This window comes from Solanum stenotomum, chromosome 2 (genome assembly GCF_019186545.1).
Source record: "Solanum stenotomum isolate F172 chromosome 2, ASM1918654v1, whole genome shotgun sequence".
Classification (NCBI taxonomy): Eukaryota; Viridiplantae; Streptophyta; class Magnoliopsida; order Solanales; family Solanaceae; genus Solanum; species Solanum stenotomum.
Window position 1 is genome coordinate 1,529,284 of NC_064283.1, and position 11,535 is coordinate 1,540,818.

General features: G+C 32.0%; 2 protein-coding genes across 2 annotated transcripts; both read right to left on the reverse strand.

Annotated features, from left to right (window-relative positions):
• Positions 1-1,702: 1,702 nt before the first annotated feature.
• Positions 1,703-3,555, reverse strand: LOC125856316 (aldehyde oxidase GLOX-like). Its single transcript, XM_049535827.1, has one exon. It carries the CDS (start codon positions 3,482-3,484, stop codon positions 1,826-1,828), a length of 1,659 nt encoding a protein of 552 aa, XP_049391784.1. The 5' UTR covers positions 3,485-3,555; the 3' UTR covers positions 1,703-1,825.
• Positions 3,556-7,317: 3,762 nt separating this feature from the next.
• Positions 7,318-9,154, reverse strand: LOC125855640 (aldehyde oxidase GLOX-like). Its single transcript, XM_049535391.1, has 2 exons — positions 8,417-9,154; positions 7,318-8,247 (listed from the first exon to the last, which is right to left on the reverse strand). The coding sequence occupies exons 1-2, from the start codon at positions 9,152-9,154 to the stop codon at positions 7,318-7,320; spliced, it is 1,668 nt and encodes a 555-aa protein (XP_049391348.1).
• Between the last annotated feature and the right edge of the window lie 2,381 nt (positions 9,155-11,535).

An 11,535-nucleotide genomic window follows, 5' to 3' on the forward strand; every position in this document is an offset into this window, starting at 1 on the left:
TTCATCGTATAAGGAGTTGTATAATGTTATTGCAACGCAATTCGAGGTTGATATGAATGTGATTAAGCTGAAAATTGAGTATAAGGTTAAAGAAAGCAATACACCAATGTTGATTCACAGCGACATGGGTGTTAGAGTGTATATCTAATCCGATTTCGATAAAAAAGATCGCGACTTTTTCCTTCAGAAATGAATCGGGAAGCTATAATTCAAGAAATCTCCGCGAGAATCATAGCGGCAGCTCCACAATATCGAAGGGCTTGAAATCGGTGAAGAAAGACTATAGCAAGAAGAAACAATTTAGCTAGTAGAGGCTTGTACTGAGATCGGGTGAAGGAGAAAAAACCATTAATAGCAAACTGACCGAGATATTTGCTCTTCAATGAAAAAATGAAACTGTAGCTATTTTATTTATTTTAAATTAATAGTTTTATGTATAATTTTTCCTTAATTAATTGATCAAATCAGATTGAGTCGTAGGATTGCGCCACGTGTCACTAAAGGCAAATGTGGTATGCTTTTTGGACGACAGGGGCACTAATGACCGCAAAGTATGACGGAGGGTATTAGTACAACATTTACGATAGTTCAGGAATAGCTTTTTTCCCAATTATATTTGATAATCAATTTTTTTTCCTTTAGTTAATAGTATAGCTAATTTGTGTTGTCTTTCATAAGATATTAATAGGATCTCGTTTTGCTTTAGTTCCAAAATTAGATTTAAATCATTAAAACCATAATTGTTATGTTTTAGAATATATTCAAAGTTAGGATAATGACTTTTCAAACCTAGCCATTTAATGATCTAATTAGTTTGAATTTAAAATATCTATAAAGACACTTAAAAGATTGAACCTTATAATAAAACCAAAGTTAGAAACATGAATTTATTTAAGTTTTATGCATTGACCATATAAGTGGGATCCATTAATTGCCTAAGAAATACAGTAAATTGCCACATATATTGGTTAAATTATATTTTGATAGTATGACTTAGTTTTATATCTCATTAGAGAAAATATTATATTTCATTGAGATCTTTTTCCAATAATTAAATTTTCTTTCTTTTTAACTTGACAAAAGTTTAACTAATGCATTAATTTATATGGAATAGCTTGTTTTACTTCTGTTTTACTTTTAATAAAATAAATACTTAAAGTACCTAATAAAAAGACTTCTCCATATCAACATACATTTCAGGCTAAGCTAATTATAAGCTTCAACTGTTGTAGGTGGGGCGGATGGTTACGTTACATTGTATATATAGAGGATAAATTTTCTATATTTATGTATATATATAAATTTTGAACCACCTAAATAAAAAAGAGAGATAGTCTAGTAGTACTCGACTGTGCAACTTGGGCCACAAATCTATCCCTAGAATATTCTTATTTTTCGAATCCCTTAGTGAAAATCTGAATCCGTCACTGATTATATGATTTCATATTGTCAGAACATGCAGTAGTTAGAATTTGGCTCTTCTCCATTTCCATTCTATTCATTTTCTCCAAATTTTAATTTATATGATAAACATATGTTGAGATCGAACTAAGATTTAAAGCTTATGCGTTCAAGATTCTAATCTTTTATTGTTCTTTTAATTAACACAAAATTAGTAAATTTGTAAAATAAAAACACAATCCAATTGTCTTGCTAATTAATTACAACAACTTCTCCAAAACCAAAAACAATTTCTTCCTTCTCATGACATTATTACTATACTAGTAAAAAAAAACACCAAAACAAGACTTCCCATACACTTTAGTTGGAAGTAAAAGAAAATTATGAAAAATAACAATTTGTAGATCGAATCAAATGCATATGGTTAATTGACCCTGACCCAAATTGCCTCACTTGGGATGTCCTGATGAACCACAAATAGAAGATAGTAACCGGGCGGTGCTAATTTACCCGAATTCGGAAATACACAACTCACTTCATACACAAATCGTCCTACTTGTCGTACAATTCCTCTTGGAAGTACCAATATTCTTTGATTCATCGTATTCGAATGTGTATTAAAACCCGGTGCAACGATAGTCACTTTGATCAAATCTCGATTTAGTAATCCTAAAGCAGTAAATCGAATGTCAACACGTTGTCCATACGTGAATTTAAGATGTGAAGCAGGAGAAATGATTTGTGGTCGTAGATTAGCAAATTCCACATCCAAATAAGATGGTGAAAATGCCTCTAAGCTTAACTCCGTTGGAAAAACTACTCCAGTGAAATTGTAAAGCTCATTTGGATTGCTACCTCCAACAAGAACTCGACCATCTCGGAGTAGAACCGCAGTTGAGTGGTACATTCTAGGTATGGCATTCGGGGTTTGTACCTCGAATCTAGAATCAGATGGGTTATCGGGTCGGTAAATCACCGGACTCAAAACCGGGTTCCTTGCAATTTGCCATCCAGCTGTACCCGTCGCAGCTCCATTAACAATCAAAACGTTACCGTTTGGTAGAATTACCATATCACCCATTGTTCGAGATAGTGGCATGGTCTCCATAGTCCATTGTGGATTCGGGTCGGTAATTGTAATCCGCCCGCAAGTATTTAATGCACCCACAAAATCCCCTTTTGTTGCTCTGAGGTATGAGCCTTTTGGTGCTCCACCACACACCAAAACCTCAGCTTGAACCGTTTGTGAACGCAAGTTCTTTAAAGGAAGAAGAACCGCAGAACCCGTACTTGGATAATTTCTTGGATCACCACCGGGTATTTGTGGGTACGTTTTTACTATCGTATTTGTTGTGTAATCGAGCAATATAGCTCGATCATTGGTGAAAATGAATAAATTCCCATCGACGTTAAGAAAAACAAATGGGTATAAATTGTTTTCCTCTCTAGGAACATTAGTTTGTTGAAGGAAAGGTAGACTAAATACGTTGTTGGTTGAAGCAGTTTTGGGAAAAAACTCGTAGTTAAAAGCATCACGGCCTCCTATTATAATTTGGCTTCCGTCAGGAAGAATATGATTGGTGGAATACCATCGACTTTGAACTAGTCCATCTCCCATTTCTTGCCAATCACAAGTGTTGCATGGGTTGAAAGTTCTCACCATAAGTTTACCATCATTGAATCCACCAGTTTGGACCAACGAACCATCCGAGGTGGCAGAGCCCGAGGAGCACCACACGTCGGTCTGGACCATGAGAGGTCGTATTGAATTAGTGGAAATGTCGTATTCAACAGAGTGGGCAGTGCAATCGACTTTCAAGGCAAGTTCTTTAGGATTGTTACGACATTTGCCATCAGGCAAGGAGATGTTGGATGCACCAAAGTCAGTACGATCGTACATGATGACTCTATCATTGTTGAGGAGTTGCATGTGCATGGCGGAAATGCCAATGTTGGGCATAAGTAAATCCCATTTGCCACCTGCAGCATTAGCCAAGTTCAAGTGATCATGACATGATAGTAATAGAAGCAAATGCAGCTGCCAAAGAACAATGTTGTAAACAAGACTTGTTTTAATGGCCATTAGATATGTTTTTCTTTTGTTTGTTTTGTTATAAATTGGACAAAATGCAAAGGGGAAAAAGAGAGCTTTGAAGAGTATACTATGATATGTGGTGTTTGTGTTGTTGTGAGAAGAGGCTATGGGTAATGTCCTTTATATACTATTAATGTGTGTATTATTTCTACACATCATTAAGCAATTAATTGTTTGCATTATAAATAATTGCCACAAGTGGTAGTTTGGGGTGGGGGGTGGGGGGGATATAAGTAATTAAGACACTTCTTAATACAAAATTGACTTTTGGAAGAATATTTAAGATTTCATTAGTCAACACCATATGTTGTAATTGTTCTAAACATCACTAGGAAAGATGAGTGCTCTGTTCCGTGTGTTTAATTAGGATATATGAGATTTATATGTAATATTATCGAGGGAAAAAAGAAAAATATACCTCCAAATTATCGTAAATAGTATGCAGATATCCTCCGTCATACTTTTGGGATATTGGTGCTCCTGTCGTCCAAAAACTAGAGCATATATGCCCTTCACTCTAATAGAAGACTAAATAAGGACACGTAACACAATTTTCCGTCAATCCAATATTTAATAAATGTCAAATCGGTGGATAAGATTATGACATGTGTACGTCCGTTAGTATAAAGAATATATATGTTCTAGTTTTTGGACGACAGGGGCATCAATGTCCCAAAAGTATAACGGAGAGTATTTGCATACAATTTACGATAATTCGAGGGTATATTTATCATTTTTCCCTATTATCAATCGCTGTGAAGTATAATATTGTATTTTGATTAATTGGATCATTTTTTTCATGATTCATATCTTAATAAACTCTTCGAGACGTGTTTCTGTGTATTATTTGACCGTTTTATTCAAAAAGATATCTAATTAAAAAAATGCTAATCTATTTGTAAAGATATACTCGATTACATTTTGAATTAATCATGCCCATATTTTTGCTCGTTGTTTCAATATCGATTAAGAACTTATTTAATTTTATTCTTAATATGAATTTGATTCTCATGGAATTTATAAATATCATTAACCCGACAAGGAAATATGCCTTTTTATTGTAAAAAGAAATGCTTCATGTATAGATAATATTTTCTCCATTATTTTTTTAAAAAACATTGTATTCCCTATAGCTTTTCAATTTATTGCCAAATTCATGCAATTAATTAATTTTACCTTTGTTTTCGCTAATTGTTTTCAGTTTGCTCCCATCTTATGGTACATACATTATAGTATTTTCGATCATTAATTTGACAACTAGATTAGGAATAATTTGAGTTAATTAAGGAACCATCTTGGAAGATTAATTAATTAGCCCCCAATCATTATTTACGGATGGAACAAACATTTCCAATTATTTTTTTGTTTTAAGCAATTAAGGTTATAAATTGTCAATAGAAGAATTTGAAGAAAAAAATGCATGGTTTTGGCCTAATTACATGTTGAGAGTTCAAAAAATATTATGAATTTAGACAGAAATTTTGAGAAAAAATTGTCATAAATTGGCTCGTAATTAGAAGATTTTTTTTTAATGAAAATTCGTATGTTTTTAGCAGTAGCTGTTGAAAGTACTATGCATGGAACAAGCATAGCTTTAATTTGTGCTTAGATCAGTATATTTTAACTAGTTATAACTTTTTGATTTTAATTTTCTAGGTTATCGTATTTACTTATGTACTATAGACATTTACTACATATTCAGTATATTCTATACTGATATTATACCTAGTATAATAACTTAAATTTTATTCAAACAAAATAATTCTTAACCATCGACGATCCACACGTTTCTCCAACAATTATATATGCAATTTTTATTTTATTTTTTAGTTTTGCCTTATCAAAGATTTTCTATTGGAAAGGGAATTTCATGTTTGACTTGTTGACATATTTAATAAAATAAATAATTAAATTAATAGATAAAAAGATTTGATTTCTTGTCAATATCCACATACATTTTAGGCTAATCGAATTATAAGCTTTAATCATTATAGTATGGTTTCATATGCCAGGACATATACATGCATTATCAGTTAAGTAAGTTATGTACCAAATCACCTGATTAATTAATCAATCGATCTTTACTAATTAATTAAAGTAATTAATTAAGTGCACAATTATGACTTGAAATGTCATAATAATGAGCTCTTGCATGCATGCACGTTTCGTTTCTTGTCATTGGTTTACAATCCTTTTTTATTCTTTTCTTATGTGGATATTTTGACATGCATGAACAGAGAAGGAAAACTAAATGAATTATTTCAGATATTATAATATTTTAGGGAGAGATAGAGAATTTGGCAAATGTCAATTGTTTTTTTATACTACAACAACGTACTCGTGTAATTCGCAAGTAAGATCTGTGAAGATAAAGTGTACACAAACCTTATTTTTATATTAGGAGATAGAGATATTGCTTTCGATAGATCGGTCCAACTTTTAAAAAATGAGTGAAGAAATTGTTTTACATATATAAGGGTAATTAATATTAAAAATCTTGATCCTTTAGTTATTAGTAGTATATTCTAATGTTTAGTCTTTGTAGTATATCTGACTAAAAATGAGTGTTTGAAATGACTTATTTTTATTGATTTTGGTTTTTAAGCTATTTTTTAGTTCGGGAAATGTGCTTAACTAGTAGCCAAGAAAGTCAAAAGTCAAAAGTTGGGTTTAACTCAACTTATGCCTTTTACTTTTAACTTATAAGTCACTTAAAAAAAATCAATCCAAACATCCCTTAAAGTCTGTTTGGATTGACTTTTGACATATTTTTTCCCTTCATTTTAGTTTAAAATCAAGTGCTTGGAAGCACTTTTTAATTTATCTAAACAATAAAAAAAAGCTATTTTGACTTCAAATTTTTTAAAATAATTCAATTCAAATATGCTCTAAGCTTATTTAATCTTTAATTAATTGAAATGTGCACGTTAATCACTTTGCTTGTGATTTTCACAAATTAACAAAGAATTATCTAATTCTATGTATTATGTTAAACTTGGATGGTTACTTGATACTCAATTTGAATGATATCGTTTTAAAAATCGTTAAAACATAACATATTTCTTACATATTGGGATCACAATACAAATTTTAACTAATTAAAAGGTTAGATAAGTCGAGTCAGGCATAGATCCCAAAGACCAAAATAGGAATTTATCTATGACTAAGGGAACAAAAGTGATATTTATATGGTTTAAACTTTGGCAAATGTCTATGGTACTTTTTTTAATTTTATGTCATCAAATCGTACTATAAGATTAAAATATCGCCATTGTTATCGAATCCAACTCAGTTTTCTTTTGTCACGATCCCCACCGAATGTGTATTGCGCGCTTTGGGTTAGGCCAACTCAATTTTGATTTACGGTTATCGTTATGTCACATCAAGCTTCAAAATGTGTATACTATACGAACTTGAGATATGCTTAATTAAGCTCGTTATTTTTCTCTCTCATTCTATTATGAAATTCGCCTAAGGTATCATTTCGTCTAATTTTTAAAAGCCTGTCAACCTAGAAATCTGTCAGTCCTACTTAACCCACTCTCATCAGCCTTCCATCCATCAAAGCGCATCACATCTTTTTACGTTAAAAATATGTACCCAAGGAGTATTAGTTAAGCAACAATTGAAAGGCCAATTTTTGACATATGTAGATATATCTTAGTGTTTGCTTACAACAACTTTTTCCAAAACCAAGAAACAAAGACTATCTTATTATACTCTCAAACTTATAAAGATCAAAATTAAAACAGATCTTTACATACACTTATGTAAGAAGAAAAAGAAAATCCTGAAATAATTGAATCAAAAGTAATTAAAATTTAAAAGATCCTAACCCAAATTCCCTCACTTGGTATGTCTTGATGAACCACGAATAGAAGATAGTAGCCCGGTGGTGCTAATGAACCTGATTTTGGAAATAAACAACTCATTTGATACGAAGATTTCCCAACTTGTTTTACGACTCCATTTGAAAGTACAAGCATTCTTTGATTCATCGTATTTGAATGTGTGTTAAATCCTGGTGCAACCATCGTCACTTTCATCGAATTTTTATTTAGTAACCCGGACATAGAAAATTGAATGCTAACCCGTTGCCCGTATTTGAATTTATGGCGGGAAACAGGGGAAATGATTTGTGGTCGCAAATTAGCAGATTCTGAATCCAAATAGGACGGTGAAAATGCCTCTAAGCTTAACTCTGTTGGGAAAAGAACTCCAGTGAAGTTGTAAAGTTCATTTGGGTTGCTACCACCAACAAGAACCCTACCATCACGAAGTATAACCGCAGTTGAGTGGTACATTCTAGGTATTGCATTCGGATTTTGTACCTCAAATCTAGAATCATGTAGGTTATCGGGTCGATAAATCACTGGACTTAAGACCGGACCCCTAGCAATTCCCCATCCTGCAGTGCCCATCGCAGCTCCATTGACAATCAAGATATTTCCATTTGGTAAAATTACCATATCACCCATTGTTCGAGGTAGCGGCATAGTCTCCATGGTCCATTGTGGATTCGGGTCGGTAATTGCAATCCTCCCGCAAGTATTTAACGCACCCACAAATTCACCTCTTGTTGCTTTGAGGTATGAGCCTCTTGGTGCTCCACCACACACCAAAACCTCAGCTTGAATTGTTTGGGCTTCCAAGTTCTTTAATGGAAGAAGAACTGCAGAACCCGTACTTGGATAATTTCTCGGGTCACCATCAGGTATTTGTGGATACGTTTTCACTATTGTATTTGTTGTGTAATCGAATAATATAGCTCGATTGTTCGTGAAAATGAATAGATTTCCATCCACATTGAGAAAAACAAATGGGTAAAGATTGTTTTCCTCTCTAGGATCATTAGTTNGGATAATTTCTCGGATCACCATCAGGTATTTGTGGATACGTTTTCACTATCGTATTTGTTATGTAATCGAACAATATAGCTCGATTGTTCGTGAAAATGAATAGATTTCCATCCACATTGAGAAAAATAAATGGGTAAAGATTGTTTTCCTCTCTAGGATCATTAGTTTGTTGAAGAAACGGAAGACTGAATACATTATTAGTCGATGGAGTTTTAGGATGAAACTCGTAGTTAAAAGCAGCACGGCCTCCTATTATAATTTGTCTACCGTCGGGAAGAATATGATTGGTGGAATACCACCGACTTTGAATTAATCCATTTCCCATTTCTTGCCAGTCACAGTTACTCCTTTTCCCAGTAATGCACGGCTTGTAAACTCTAATTACAAATTTACCATCGTTGGATCCACCTGTCTGAACCAATGAACCGTCTGACGTGGCAGAGCCAGACGAGCACCATACATTGGTCTGGATCATTAGTGGACGTACAGAGTTGGTGGAAACGTCGTACTCTACAGAGTGTGCAGTGCAATCGACTTTCAAGGCAAGGTCATTATTATTGTTGCGACATTTGCCATTAGGCAAAGAGATGTTAGACATGCCAAAGTCAGTACGATCGTACATGACAACTCTATCGTCATTAAGGAGTTGCATGTGCATGGCGGAAATACCAATGTTGGACATGAGTAGGTCCCACTTGCCACCGGCGGCGTAAGCCAAGTTCCGGTGACATGGTAGTAGTAGAAGCAGAGGCAACTGACAAATAATGAAACAAAGAATAACTATTTTTCTAATCGCCATGAGAGGTGAATATTTTTCTCTTTTATTTGGTTTTGTGTAGAGGCTTTGTATTTTAAATGTGAATGTATATGATTAATCGAAATGGGGATGTTATTTATATACTATAGTATATAGGGATTGTTAGGCGCTACGTATTATAATTTATACGTAAAGCAAGTACTAAATAATTAATTAATGGTTTTGCATAATTAATTAATAATTGTTGCATGCCGGTGGTATATATAGTTTGTTGATTGGGGAAGAAAGGAATAATATGGGTAAGATTACAATCTTTTAAAAGCTATTACTAGTTAGTACTCCACTAGTTATTAGTAATAATTGAAGTGCATTACTAGGTAAAAACGATTACAATCTTTTAAAAATAACATCGCTTAAATCTAATAGGAGAAGAAATTGTATATCCTTAAATGCACTTTTCAGTCTTCATCAGAGGCATAATACATAAACATGACCTTTAACTTGGCGTCAATCGGCAACTATGATCTTTAACTTTGGATATGCACAAGTAGACACTTAAACTTGTATAAAATTGAACAAATAGACACATCCGTCCTACATGGCACCCTACATGGAAATTTTGTGTCCTACTTGGCGTCTACATGTATTATGTCATGTAGGACACGTGTGTCTACTAGTTCAATTTTATACAAGTTTAAGTGTCTACTTGTGCATACTCAAAGTTGGAGGGCATAGTTGTCCGCTGAAGCCAAGTTAAAAATCATATTTATGTATTATATGCCTTCATTATGTGTATCCTTGAGTATGTCCTCATCCTTAATGTGCTTGAATAACAAAATAATGAGGTTACTAAGAGAATGTTAGACATTGTTGTTAAAAACTGTTTATTTTTTTTTAAAAAAAACTTTTTAAAATAGTTTTTAGAAAAGTGTTTTCGAAAGGAAAAAAAAAACAGTTTGTGTTTTGACTAAATTCATTTGAAAAGTGCTTTTTATAAGCAAATTGTGTTTCACTAATTTTGAAAAAAAAAGTGCTTTTGAGAGTATAATTACGATTAAGGGCAAATATTAATGTACTTTTAATATTAAGATTATTTATAGAAAGAAACCAGTTTAAACATCTATTACAAAAAATAAAAATAAAAAATTATTATTATTAAATTAAAATGTTCATATTCAAATTTTCAATCAATGTTGTACATTTTTTTAAGGGTTGAAATGTTTAATTGTTATTTTTTTTCTAATCTTACAAAAATATTATTGTTACCTTATTCTTTTTTATCTTCTAAATATGTAAAATAATAATACATAAAGATAAAATAAAATATAAAATATAAATTTTGTTTCTGCTTTAGCTTCTTCCCAACAACAGAAAAACTGTTTCTGCTTCCAATTAAAAACAGTTTGACAAGTTTGTCCAAATACCTAATTTTTCACAAAAAAAAAATCTTAAAATAAATGCTTCTGAGCTCCCACTATTAATGTCAAACCGGCTCTAAATATACTTTTTACGGTAATTAAAGTTACAACTATATAATAGAATTAGCATTACCTTACAGAACAAAAGTAGTGTTATATGAGCTAGAATATAAAAGGAACATGTGGAATATAATAAAGCATGCAATAAAAAGTGCACGTGCCTAAAAGATAAATTTCGTGCGTGTTAATTAACTTTTACAGGTCAAGGAATATGTGCCTAGGTTGTATACTCTACTTTTAACCTGGTCGAATATTATTTTGCCCTAATAATAATAATAATAAGTACTTAAAAGTTAAAATTGGATTTGTCAAAGAAAATAAAGCTTGGACCTAATGAGATCAATTTTAGTATTTTTACTTTTTTTTTTTTTTAAAAAAAAAGTTGATTGCCTAGCTGCACGTAATAGAGAATATTTTCTCAAATTATTTTTTAAAAAATATATTCTGTATAGTTTTTAATATATTGGTTCATATGTGAAGTACCATTCATATTCAAATATTGCCTAAGTTCGTTTATCGTACATATATAATTGATTTGTCTTATTATATATTCTCAAGCATGAAAATCCATTTTACCGTTGTCTCCGCTAAATGTTTTCAGTTTATAAATAATGCACAGATAAGTTATTATAGTTTTTTCAATCAATTTTTAACATCCAGATAATAAATAATATTATGAGTATTAAGGATCCATATTAGAAGATTGACCCCCATTATTTAGGGATGGAACAATTAACAAAGCTTTCCAATTATTGGGTTGTTTTAAATAAAGCAAGTTGATAGAATTGCTAATACAAATATTTGAAGAGAGGTTATTAGTCTGTTTGGTCAAGCTTTAGGAAAGTAAAAAATATTTAATTTTCCCTACAGATACTTATTTTAAGAAGAAAAAAGGTTAAAGTTTTGTGGAGAAAATTAGTGTTCTCGAGAGTAGCAAGCATTGTG